The sequence below is a fragment of the Panthera pardus genome, unplaced genomic scaffold (assembly GCF_024362965.1).
Source record: "Panthera pardus isolate Hobbes unplaced genomic scaffold, ASM2436296v1 HiC_scaffold_2, whole genome shotgun sequence".
Lineage (NCBI taxonomy): Eukaryota > Metazoa > Chordata > Mammalia > Carnivora > Felidae > Panthera > Panthera pardus.
In genome coordinates, this window is record NW_026526765.1 from 29,789,111 (window position 1) to 29,803,102 (window position 13,992).

The 13,992-nt window shown below is 35.6% G+C and overlaps 1 protein-coding gene across 9 annotated transcripts in view; it reads right to left on the reverse strand.

Annotated features, from left to right (window-relative positions):
* The window catches only part of CPLANE1 (ciliogenesis and planar polarity effector complex subunit 1), a 137,669-nt gene that overhangs the window by 97,975 nt on the left and 25,702 nt on the right, over nucleotides 1-13,992 (reverse strand). For 8 of the 9 annotated variants that reach the window (XM_053906936.1, XM_053906935.1, XM_053906934.1 and 5 more), the window contains exons 10-16: nucleotides 12,716-12,965; nucleotides 12,387-12,542; nucleotides 11,454-12,223; nucleotides 10,705-10,913; nucleotides 10,424-10,504; nucleotides 7,307-7,471; nucleotides 3,192-3,365 (exon numbers count right to left, since the gene is read on the reverse strand). In XM_053906936.1, the coding sequence (XP_053762911.1) occupies nucleotides 3,192-3,365; nucleotides 7,307-7,471; nucleotides 10,424-10,504; nucleotides 10,705-10,913; nucleotides 11,454-12,223; nucleotides 12,387-12,542; nucleotides 12,716-12,965 (1,805 nt within the window). The remainder of the gene's footprint in view (nucleotides 1-3,191; nucleotides 3,366-7,306; nucleotides 7,472-10,423; nucleotides 10,505-10,704; nucleotides 10,914-11,453; nucleotides 12,224-12,386; nucleotides 12,543-12,715; nucleotides 12,966-13,992) is intronic. The other variant, XM_053906939.1, reaches the window with a different exon arrangement.

Below are 13,992 nucleotides of genomic sequence, written 5' to 3' on the forward strand. Positions count from 1 at the left end.
CTAAATGTTGGTTGAATCAAGGTAGAAGCAGGACTATGGGTATCTTCTGAACCTAAACCTGGTGGAATTTGTCACACACCTTACATGGAGGGCCCATCTTTGAAGCAAGTGTCCATCCCGTGCACACTTGCTTCAACGGAAGCAAGTAAGGTACAAAATGGTTTAAAATAATACTTAACATACTCCAGTTTGTTTGTTTGTTTTTAGCACTGAAGAATATGACTCATTAGTGGGTCATGAAATAAATGCCAGCATTCTTAAAAAATGGAACAGAACAGGATACAGAAACAGAAGAGATAGCATCAGAGTACATTACATAAAACAAATATAAATACAATTTAATGAAAATGCTGTGTCAGATAATATAAACATACAAATGTACACTTAAATGTACTGGGCCACAGTGTACAATTTATTACTGTGGGCTGCTCTGAAATACATCTCTATTTCTCCTACTAGAAATGTGGAGGGCAGACTGCATTTTACATGACTTTGCATTCCTTATAGTGTCATGGAATAAAAAACTAATTTGAGGTAAAATTCAAGCATTAAGTATTCAGTATATTAGTGTCTCTAAGAGAGTAGAAAAGAACGATTTTCAAAAGTCCTGACTAAATGACAAGATTTCAGTCTGGTTTGGGATTAAATACAAAGGGTCCTATCTTTCTCCCTAGCCTTCTATATTTTCCCCTAATTAAAATAACATGAGGGGAGCCATGATGGCTCAGTCAGTTAAGCATCTGACTCGATTTTGGCTCAGGTCATGATCTCACAGATGGTGAGTTCAAGCCCCACATTGAGGTGAGTTCTGCCCCTCTGCTCACTTGCACGCTTGCTCTCTCTCTCTCTCTCTCTCTCTCCCTCTCTCAAAATAAATAAACACTTTATAAAAAAAGTAACATGAACAAGCCACTTGGAAATACAATGCCTGAACTATTTTTTTAAGTCTATTTATTATTTTGAAAGAAAGAATGTGAGCAGGAGAAAAGGGAGCAGGGCAGAGAGAGGGAGAGAGAGAGAGAGGGAGAGAGAGAGAGAGAGAGAGAGAGAGAGAGAGAGAGAGAGAGAGAGAGAGAATCTCAAGCAGGCTCCATGATGTTAGCATGGATCTCAGATCTCACGAACCATAAGATCATGGTCTGAGCCAAAATCAAGAGTCAGATACTTAACCAACTCAGCCACCCAGGTGCCCTGAACTGCTATTTTTTAAAAAAAATACATATTGCTGGGGTGCCTGGGTGGCTCGGCTGGCTGAGCGTCCAACTTTGGCTCAGGTCATGATCTTACAGTTTGTGAGTTCAAGCTCTACATTGGGCTCACTGCTGTCAACTCTGTCCACCTCTCTCTCTGCCCCCCTCTCTCTCTATCTCTCACAAAAATAAAACATTTTAAAAAATAAAAATAAAATAAAAATATATATTTCTAAGATTTCCACTCACTCCCTCAAAATAAAACTAGCAAATAGTATATGTGGGTTTCTGCTTCTTGAAACAATTAGTTTCTCATGTGATCAACATAGTCTCTCCCCACACCAAACACTAACACTTTGGCTCTTTGACAAACACATTTGGATAGAAACAAAAAATTTTGTCATTCACTTGAATGTTTGATTCTGCATAGGCAAACAGCCAGGAGATTGATTAAATTTGTCCTAGCTTTTCATTTACTCTGAGAAAGGTACTGTACTATTGAAAGAACTTGAATGATTTAATTTTCTGAAAATTTTATTGCTTTGCTTTCATACAGTAAGCATCACATCAAATAAGCAACACAAATCCCCAATACATTCTGCCACTAGTTCTGACTTAAAAGATTAATATGAAATCTATTGTAAGTCAAGACTATAGATATCCTTTTTCAAGATACTAGGAAATTAAAGAAACTAAAGGCTAAATACCAAGTTTCAGGTATTTAGATTTTCAGTAATCACCGTCTCAGGCTTAGGAAGAGATCACAAAATTTTCTTTCCTAGCCTCTCCTCTCACTGGGAAGATATTTACAAATATAAATTAAAAGGAATTAAAAGGTGTGTCTTTGAGCTTTTATAAATGTTTATGAATATGTCCAAAATCAATTCAATAATTCTATCACCTTTTTTCCTACAGTGTGAGAAAAATCAATGTTCCCAAGGTATGCAAAGTGATCTGAAAAGATCATGCCAAACAGCTCAAGTCCTATAAATAATATAGGATAGGAAAGACAAGAAATTGAGACAAATTTTCTAAGTCAGGATTTGACCTTTTTTTTTAAGATTTTTCTAAAAACCACACGGAGTGCTACTTCTTCTCTTCAGTAAAATGATGCAAACTAAGGATACAATTTGTTATCAGAAACATTACTACCAAAGATAGGGAACACAAGTGATAAATACCTAGGGCTGTAACAAAAAGAGAGCTTAAATGTAAAACCACCAAAATAAATAAATAAATAAATAAATAAAAATAATAAATAATAAATACAGTTGACCCTTGAACAACATGGATTTGAGCTGTGCAGGTCTACTTACATGCAGATTTCTTTTGATAAATACAGTACAGTAATATAAATGTATTTTCTTGTATAATTTAAAAAAATTTTTTTAAGTTTATTTATTTTTGAGAGAGAGACAGAGCACAAACAGGGGAGGGGTAGAGAGAAAAGGAGACATAGAATCTGAGCTGTCAGCACAGAACCTGACACGGGGCTCGAACTCACAAACTGCCATGAGATCATCACCTGTGCCGAAGTTGGATACTTAACCAACTGAGCCACCTAGGAGCCCCTTGTATAATTTTCTTAACATTTTCTTTTTTCTAGCTTACATTATTATAAGAATTCAGTATATTATACAAAATGCATATTAACGGTTTACTTATGGATAAGGCATCTGGCCAACAGTAGTTTATTGACAGTTTCTGGGGAGTCAGAAGTTATATGTGAATTGTTGACTGCACAGGGGGTCGTCACCACTAACGCTGCATTGTTCATGGGTCAACTATAATACTGTAATTAAACAATCCATATTCAATAAAAACAAACCCAAGCAATTACCTTTCTCAGATTTTATTCGTTTACAGTCACTGAGAATCTCCTATGTGTCATACACTAAGCTAGAACAGTATTATTCCTATAAAATAATGATCACTGTATAATATGATTTTAAGTATTATGTGAATAAACAAAGTGAGAAAATTATTTGCTTACTATATTACCTGTTTTAGTATGAAGGGGAGGAAGAACATTCACATTGTGAGGTGGCAAAATGCAAAGCGGCTGATTGGTGAAATAGGCGGCCATGAAGCGAGCCATGGACTGGATAACCTTTACTGCCGCCTCAGGATGAGCACCTCTCGTCATTCCAAACTCAGAATGAGACTTCTCAGGAACTAAGGAATACAGCAAATGACCAAAGGAGATTCTGATCAAACTGTCAAAAGGTAATAATATTTAAGTTCCCAACATTATATAAGAGGAAAATTATAATTTAAAATTTTTTCTGAGATGAACATCCATTACCTGTATGAGCTAATTTGTTTTTTTTAGGTTTATTATTATTTATTTTGAGAGAGAGAGAACAAGCAGGGGAGGGGCAGACAGAGAGGGAGACAGAATGCCAAGCAGGCTGTCAGCACAGAGCCCTAGGACAAAGGGCTCAGACTCAAAAACTAGGAGATCATGACCTGAGCTGAAATCAAGAGTTGGCGGCTGAAATGACTGAGCCACCCAGGCATCCTTGAGCTAATTCATAATAGGTATTTACGCTTCTTGAGGACAATAGAACAGAAATAATTAGCTGATAATTACGAGCACATGCACTTAAGAACCGCTGATGACTTTTAGTTACCAGTTTTATTTTAAAACATGGAAGGATAAATACACAACAATCCAGCCATGATGGATTCACAAGCTTAGATTTCATTATTTTCCCTTCTTCCTTCCCTAATTTTTTGTTCTTTGATTAAAGGAGGCAGAGCTTACTACGTATATAATCTGAAAAGCACTACAACACTGATTCTTAATGCTGTCTTCTACACCATTAGATCTGGGAATTACAATACACTCCCATTAGTAAGAATGGCTCATTGTTATAAGATTCTTTTAGAAGGTGGGGACAAAAGGAATGTGTAGGGTAGAGGGAGAAAGCAGGTAAGGGAGTGGGAGTTACATCAGGATTTCTTTTTTTTTATTTTTTTAATGTTTTATTTATTTTTGAGACAGAGACAGAGCATGAGCAGAGGAGGGTCAGAGAGAGAGGGAGACACAGAATCTGAACCAGGCTCCAGGCTCTGAGCTGTCAGCACAGAGGCCGACCCGGGGCTCGAACCCACAAACCGCGAGATCATGACCTGAGCGGAAGTCCGACGCTTAACTGACTGAGCCACCCAGGTGCCCCCGTCAGGATTTCTGCAGTGATTCTGATGTATAAATTAGCAGGAGCAAACATGTCATCCCTATTTGAGAATCAAAACTCAGTAATACAAACTGGCATTCAGAAATTTGAAAATAGTGAAACTATTAAATATAAATACTACAGTAACATTAATTTTTATGAAATTTATGGCCCTAATAGTAGCAAAATATTATTCTTTCCCAGAAGTCACTTGATATATTCATAAGGATATTAAGTTCTATATGCATATGGACCATTTCTGTCTTGTCACTGTATATTTCAGCACTTAACACTACTCTTCGTCATAGAGTAGGCACTCAAGATTATTAATAAACTTTTTTTTTCATAAAGGGGATCTTGAGAAAATCTTATTAGCCTCCAAGTAGTATTCTTCATTTGGTCATTAAACATTTGGAAAAATCCTACTATTTCTTCACATTAAGGTTAAAAATACATAGGTAAGAATTATTCTCTCCTGGATAAAACTTACTGTAGGAATTATATAAAGGCAAGATTTCCAGTAATTTTAATCATACAAAATTCATTATGCAAAGCCAGAAATAAGCTCCTTAAATGCAGAGCAACCTAATTCTAAAAGATGATCACAGAGTAAACATGTATCAATTCAGAAGTAAAACAATTTTGAAAGGGTAATTCTGTGTGTAGCACAGTGATGATGTTAATAATGACAATCTTACGCAATAAAAATTATAACTATACAAAATGATTTAATGAGGTAAGTGTGCAGGAAAAAGATAACATAGCAGGCCTGACTACTTGAAAGTTTTGCTTATAATGCTGACCCTTGGATAGCATCTGGGAACTTGGATTTGGGAAAGATTCCTACCACCTTAACTAATGAGAGTGGCTCACTAGACCTATGTACAATCAATGTGGTTTATGCTGAACACCTATTTTTCTTCTGAGAGTGTAGAATTTTGGTAAGGGCTAGGCAGAGGGGTGACTACATGACTATCCAGCCTCTAATTAAAAACCCTGAGCACTGGGGTGCCTGGATGGCACAGTCGGCATCCAACTCTTGATCTTGGCTCAGGTCATAAACTCACGATTCAGGAGTTCAAGCCTCACACTGGGCTCTGTGCTGATGGTGTGGAGCCTGCTTGGGATTCTGTCTCTCCTTCTCTCTAACCATCCCCCACTTGTGATCTCTCTTTCTCAAACTAAATAAATACACTTAAAAAAAAAAAAAAAAAAACCTGAGCACTGAGTCTCTAAATGAGCTTCCTTGGTCAGTAATATCTCACATGTGTTGACACAACCTGTTGTTACAGGAACTAAGTGTGTCTGTCCTGTGTGACTCTACTAGGAAAGGAGTCTTGGAAGCTTGTGCCTGGTTTCCTCTGGACTTCACCCCATGCACCTGTTCCCTCTGTTAATTTTGCTTTGGAGCCTTTCATTGTAGTAGATAATAGCCTTGAGTACAACTATATTCTGAGTCCTAGCATCCTCCCTGTGAACACTGAACATGAGGGGTAGTCTTTGAGACCCCCAACCCAGTAAGGATACGCTTAATATATTCTAAACAATAGCCATTAAAAACTAAAACATACATTACTATAGGTTCAATTGACTTAAAAAGTTACATCATGTAATGATAACACCACTGGAAAAAAAAAAAAGAAGAATGTCCAATCAGTTAAAAAGTCATATAGAAAGATCTGTCAATAATGCACAGCTAGCAGACCTTTCTGGAGGGCAATTACAGAAATTTATCCTTAAGAAATTTTTAGTAATGCTCACAAAAATTTATGTACACTTCAGCACTATTTAAAACAGAAAATAGGTGGCAACAACTGAAATGTCCAATAATGGGGAAAAGGTTTAATAGGCTTCAAAAAAGAATATTATTTACATTGGAAAATATTCATCAAAATATTAAATTTTAAAAGACTACAAAACAATACACAGCTCTAATAATATATACATATAAATGTATACAAAAAATAGTAAATTATAAGTAATTTTATTTTCTTTATATTTTCCATATTTTCAAAATTATCTAAACTGAACACTTATTACTTCCCTAATGAACACAAAGATTTTAAAAGATAAAAATCACAAAGAGCAAGAAATCGATAAACAGTGGCTCAAACAATAAAAACCTAAGTTGGCATGGACTCCATTTAAAACTTCTGATACACTAGGCCTTTCAGACACATTTGCATGTATAGTATACACCTAATGGTTTAGTACTTATAACCATTAGAGATATATTCTATGTTCATATATACCTTTCACTCTCATTATTGCTTAGTTTAAATATACCTCTTTAAAATTTTTTTTAATGTTTATTTTATTTTTGAGACAGAGACAGAACATGAGCGGGAGAGGGGCAGAGAGCAAGGGAGACACAGAATCTGAAGCAGGTTCCAGCCTCTGAGCTGTCAGCACACAGCCCGACACAGGGCTTGAACTCATCAAACGGGAGATCATGACCTGAGTTGAAGTCGGATGCTCAACAAACTGAGCCACCCAGGCGCCCCAAAATAGACCTCTTTTAAAAAGGGGAACTGAGATACTCTGCAGCCTCTTAAGTGAATTTTTAAAAAAGACTCAGAATACCTCAGAAAGTGATTTTCATCATTTTACTAAACCACCTTAAGCAATGGTTAAAGAAAATATAAATATACTAAGGAAAAATACTCGGATACCTGATATTATGCCTAACAAATATGGCTATGAAAAAATAATGCTATTAACTCGGCAGGTAATTACTGCTAAGCCCTGAGGAGACAAAGATTTAAAAAACAAAAGCAAAAATAAAACATGATCCTTGCTAATAAGAAGTTGACAGGCCAAAATTCACCATAACATAATTTAGTCAGAGCAACCAACTTTTATGTATAAGCAATTTCATATCTAAATGTATGAATACAAATTAATGAGATTAAACATACTGACTGCTGAAATGCATACCTGAACAATCCTCATTTTCTTTTACAGGTAGGTGGGACCACTTCAATATTTCTCTTACTAGCTGATCACACAATCCTTGAGCATCATTTAAATTATAGCTATAGATGTAGCAGTAGAAAAGAGAAAGATAATAGCGTATCTGAAGAAAACATGTCCTTCTTCCTCCTTAAACAAGAATTAAGTTTACATTAAAAACATGTTAGCACAATTTGACAATAAATTATATTAAAAAATAAAAAGGTAAGATAAATTAGATTAAAAAATAAAAACAAGTTAGCAAAAAAACAAAAAAACATGTTAGCAAGGTAATGTTCTTTTTTTTTTTTTAAGTTTATTTATTTAGGGGGCACCTGGGTGGCTCAGTCAGTTAAGCACTGGACTCTTGGTTTCAGCTCAGGTCATGATCTTGCAGTTCGTGAGTTAGAGCCCTGTGTCAGGCTCCACGCTGACAGAGTGGAGCCTGCTTGGGATTCTCTGTCTTTTCCTCTCTTTGCCGCTCCCTGGCTCACATGATTGGTCTCTCTCTCAAAATAAACAATAAAGTTTATTTATTTAAGCAATCTCTACACCCAATGTGGGGCTCAAACTCATAACCCTGAGATCAAGAGTCACATGCTCTTGACTGAGCCAGCCAGGATCCCCAGAAAGGTAATGTTCTTGATCTGGGTGCAAAGTAGACAGGAATATTCAATTTATGAAAGCTGTTACACACTCAGTTTATGTGACTTTTTCTCTGTATTTGTTTTAACTTTAGTAAGAGTTTTTATCTTTAAACAGGTCAGCAATAATTTGTTCTTTTTCATTTTAAGTTCTGAATGATTTTATTATCTTTCATCAGGCCCTAGGATGACTAAGATTTTATCCCAAAAGAGCTACAAATCCTCATCATTTCAGCACTAAAATCCACTAACAATATCTCAAGTACACAATATAAAACAGAAGGAGACATGCTAAAAAAGAAAACCCCAAGAAACCATATGTCTATCAAACAGTTAGTCAAAGAGACTTCCCAAAGGAGAAGAAGCATCATCCAATGAGATAGGAGCCCCTGACCACTGCCTTCAAATATCTGGAGGGTGTTTAGGACTGACACTGTCGGTTGCCTGACCCTTATCCATTCTTCCTGAGCAAAAGAATTCCAATTTTATTTGGAGTTAATAATGAACCCACATCACAATTTCTCACTTAGATGTAGCCAAGTGAAAAAATGACTAAGTTCCAAACCAAGAGATAATATTGTGTAGAACTTCCAGAAAAGCTGCTCAAAGGGAGGTAACTCCGTTAGGAGGTATACCCTTTCTTGCCCTTCCTGCCCTCCTCCTTCCTGCTGTCTAGAATATGCATGTGATGACTGGGGCTCTAGTACCCATCTTAGCTCATGTAATGGCCTTAAGATTGGAAGCAATGCACTAAGGATGACTGAGTAGAAAAACTAAAGAAGCATGGGTCCTTACTTAGACCACAGAAACACCAAATCAGCCCTAGACTGTCAACTTCCAGTCTCCTTTCATAAGAAAGAGAAATAAACTTCTTTCTTGTTGAAGCCACTACTACTTCCAGTCTCCATTATTAAAAGCCATTCCTAGTACATACAAGTTGGAAATGAAATTAAACATAAAGGTCCATAATGGAACTCATTATGAAAACTTTTCTTCCTCAGAACTTTTCATCTCCTTGAATGCCACTCTTCTTCATCCAGTTGGACAATCCCCAAACCTGAGAACTACATTAGGCTTCTTTCTCCAGATCTACTCAGTCACAAGTCCAGCTGATCAAGTCTATTTAGTATCTGTCAAGTGTTACCTCTGTTCTCTAGTACTCCTGATATTGCTTTGATTCAGGACCTCCTCAACTGACTGATTTTCCTGCTTCAATGTAAAACCCACATATCTACACCACACTCCTACAAATGATCTTCCACATTGTACCAAAGCAATCTTTCCAAATGGCCTATATTCATTTGGAAAGTTCTCTTTCCTACATAAAGTATCTAACTGATCCCAATGTCTTCAGGATAAAATTTTAATCCCTTTATATTGCATAGTATGCTCCTTTATCACTTTTACCTACCTCTTACCACCCCACACCCAATATTACATACATATGTCATTTGATCTAGTCCTATGAAACAACTTGCAGTTTACCAAACTGCCATAGTTTCTCGTGCCTTTTTGCTTCTATAATGCTATCTCCTTTGTTAAACCATTACCACTGCTTTAACTGGCCAATTTATACTCAATTTTAAATGTCAAGTCCAGGTTTTCCCCAGACCAATGCTTATGCTCCAGCTTCAGATTGTGGGAAATGTTCTTCTGTGCTTCTCCAGCATGTACCATACAACATAACAAGAGGAGTGCTAGTTGTTTATGTAATCTCTCTTCCATATTGTGGGCAATTTGTTGTTTATTCCTAGTGCCTAATACAGTACTAGGGACACAGCAGGACTTCAATAAATACTGGTTAAATAGGTGAATGAATGAAATATACAAAGCCACAGCAGTCAGAAAATAACTTTAATAATTGGCCAAACCTGACCATGTCGTCGTTACAGTCATGGCTAGTTCCCAGGTTGCTAGCTGAGAACTTCTGTCATCCTAGTCACATCCTCAATATCATGAAAGCTATCACTACTTTCTAGAATCTACATCTTTATAGTCTCATCAAAAACCCCATGAAGACCAAACTTAACCTAACAATAAGTATAACTCAAGGGAAATTCTTGAAGTTGAATTACCTAAGGGCAGAGAGCCTTAGCTTTGTGTTTCTCTAAGTCTGTAAAAAAGGTGGTAAATGCCCAACAAAACATTATTTTATTTAGTATCTAAAGCTCATTTTTCCCATTAATAATCAATCACAGATTCCATCACTAAGCAAAAAAAAGGACAAAAGGAGCCTTACCTATAGATAACAGAAAAAACTCCTCATGCTACAAATTCCAAGACCAAAAATAATTTTAAAAGCATTTCTGACACTAAAGATGCCTACCATACGTATTCCATTTGAGCATTAAAAAATTGTGAGCACTCCGAAATCTGGAATTATTTTTAAGCTCTACAGCATGTCAAAATACATTCCTACCAATATTATGACAACTATTGTTTTTTAACACTACCCTACCTTTCTCTTGAGTTTCTTGTAGAGCTTTCTTCCACATTAGGACAGATTTTTCATATGATCCTAACAGGAAAAACTCTTCACCTACAAAGTTTTTAACCAACAATCAGTCACAGTTAATGAAATTACTTTATAAAAATTTACTTCATTTTAAAATTCAGTAAATAAAGCTCAGCCAGAAACTATTTTGAAAAACAAATAATTGAAACTAATTAATAAAACAGAAGCCCAGTTACCTATATTGCTTATTCACAGAGTTAAAAAAATGTTTGTAAATTACTGACCATTGATAGATTTAAGTTCTAACGCCTGGTTCAAGCGAATTCCAGCAGTCTGTAAGTTAGCCTGTATGTGACATAGCAGAGCCTTGACAGTAGATGCTTCCTGTGTCATCTTTTCAGTTAACTGTCTGTCACCATCAGGAAGTCTTTGATTTAACTGTGTTTGATACCATAAAGTTTTGTTGTACAACACTCTCCAGAGAACAGCCAATCTGCACACAAAATTAAGTAATCATCAAAACCAAATTTCAGACTAGGAATAAAAATATGTACAGCCTCCTACTTAGTCTTATTATTTCTGCCTGTATTCTTCACTGAAACAATAATATATATACAAACTGATCAGATTTAAATATAGCACAAAGTCCACTGATCAAAAAAAGTATAATACATTTTTTAAATCTTCATAAATCTTCATGGTCATTCTTCTATAGTGCTTACCTAAACCAAAATCTTTCAATACTTGGGCATGTATCATGCCTGCCCAAGACTAATATGTCTGTTGAATAACATTTGACTTAAATATAAAAATCTATTAATGCTGACTGGTAAGGGATACAGAGTTTCTTTTTGGGATTATAGAAACATTCTGGAATTGGTGCTAAGAGTTCTACAGCCTTGTGACTATACTAAAAATCAATGAATTTTACACTTTAAAATGGTGATTTTTCCAGCATGAGAATTATATCTCAACTTTTCAAAAAGGAAAACATCTATAATGTTAATGGTACCCTAACATAAAGTAATTATACCTGTGTCCTGGTTGTTGAGCAAGATTTACTACTTGAGGATGAATCTTGAAAGATGAACTCCAAGACCAGTTTTTCTGAGAACCACTACCTTGAAACATTCGAAAAATGGGTACCACCAATTTGTCTTGATTTGCTGTTCTACTTCCATCAACTGACGTTGAAATAACTTCAGGTTGAAGAATGTATATGCCATTTAAATAAGCAGCTACCATTTTGAGTAAATGAAAACAAGCCAAAAGCTTCTCTGAAAATAACTGACCCTGCTGTTGCTGAATCAGCAAAAGCTTTATAGTATTTGAGGTCAGCTTTACCAAATGTCCCACATCTTGTTTGTATCTCATATCCCAATACTGGATTGACAAACACTGATGAAAAAGTTGAAAGATACAAAGTACCCATGTATTATGTCTTGTGCTCTTGCTTGAAAAAGGATCAAGTTTGGGGAAAGGACATCTTATAAATTGAAGAATGTAGAAAAAATGAGTGATACAAACTACTGTGTAATTTAACATTAAATTTTTTTCTGTTACATTTTTTGAAATTCCTATAGTCCATGCTGCAAGGAGATTCTTCTGGACAGAATGCAGTTCTGTAATGGTTCTGTCTGTCTCCTCTGTATTATCCTCTGCATGTATTGTATCAAACATAGATGCAAATTCCAATCTTCCCTCCTTGACATTACTAAACAATGGATCCTTTTTTTGGTTCCAAAGTGAGAATAAGTTGTTTGGAAAGTGTTTGCCTTCATTAGTTTCTTCTGCTTCAAAATCCTAAAACATGAGTGAAGAAAATCATGCTTAATTTAATATCTTATAAGTAAAATCACTGGTGTCCTCAAATTTCTCTCCCTTGAACAAGAGAAAAATAAAATATGTTTCTTGGAATAAAGTCAATATGTAACTGTTCAAAGTAAATAAAAGACCTACTAAGTACCTGAAAATCTTCTGCTTTTTCATTTAAGTTCATTGTTTCTTCTGCCTGTAAGAATCTGGGGACAGTAGAATCAGCTACACTTTTATTCCCTTGGTGTTTTAACAGGCTAGACCTTAGGGAATCCAGTGATCGCAAGTTCAGTCCTTTGCCCTTTGGCTGTAGAAGAAAAGATAAAAGACACCCAAGAGCAAAATTTTACCTGTAATTCTATCACAAGCAATTAAAAATTCTATAGACAACTATATACAATCCAAGGACATTACTGTCAGTATGGTTTTAGATCTGAAAAGACAAGCCAACTTTTACCAGCAATACCAAAAGCACTATACCTTAGACAATACCATACTTTGGTACATTTTCTCAAGCCTCTGGGTTGAATCAAGTAGAAGGGATCTCATGAGCACTGATGGAGAGAGGTTATCAAGAAATCGAAGGGTTGTGACCATGTATCCATCAGAAATAATGAGGTAGGGTAATCTTGAGTGTGCTTTTATAGAAAATCTCTGTCTCATAGGGTCACTATCAGAAGCTGTTGAATCTACAGAATTATTTGAATCTTGAAATGTAAACTGCTGTGGTCTAGCAAACAAACACAAAATTGAAGAATTAGTAAAAGAAAAATCTTAAAGGAAACAATCAGATTATTCCAAAGAAAAGCAACACAACAATCAAAAGCTACAGAATGATAAAACAGCCAGTTAAACACACTAACATTAAATTGTATATATCTGTAAGGAAGACATAAGTGATTAAATAAAATGTAGGTTTATGTGTTTGTTTTTTAATTTTTTTTTTAACGTTTTATTTATTTTTGAGAGAGGGAGAGACAGAGCATGAACAGGGGAGGGTCAGAGAGAGGGAGACACAGAATCTGAAACAGGCTCCGGGCTCTGAGCTGTCAGCACAGAGCCCGACGCGGGGCTCAAACTCACAGACCGCGAGATCATGACCTGAGCCGAGGTCGGCCACTTAACCGACTGAGCCACCCAGGCGCCCCGGTTTATGTGTTTTTTAAATATTCCCTGAATTGTGGCATTTACTGTATTTTGTTTTTAGTTTTATATAAACTATTTCAGAAAAGAATTAAGGCAGTTCATATACAAACTATTTCAGAAAAGAATTAAGGCAGTTCATATACAAACTATTTCAGAAAAGAATTAAGGCAGTTCAGTTTTACTATTACAGAGAATTAAGTAATTAACCTTCTTTCTTACTATATATTTAAATATACTTATAAGAATATAATTATGAGTTATGAATACACAATTAAGTAATATTAAATAATCAGAATCAGGTACACCACCATAACAGTAAGTACATTTACGAAGAAAGTCAAATTTAATCTTCAGCTGATAAAATTTTACCCACTACTATCTTCTCCAAATGTCTTTCTCAGTTTTTTCTTTCTCCTCCTTAATAACAGGTGTATTCATTACAGACATTTTTCTAAATTTATTTTTTTAATAATAAATATGTATCACTTATATAATCAGAAAAAGTAATCCATTTTAAAAGGCCCTAAACTGGGGGCACCTGGTGGCTCAGCCGGTTAATTAAGCATCTGACTTCAGCTCAGGTCATGACCTCACAGTTAGTGAGTTTGAGC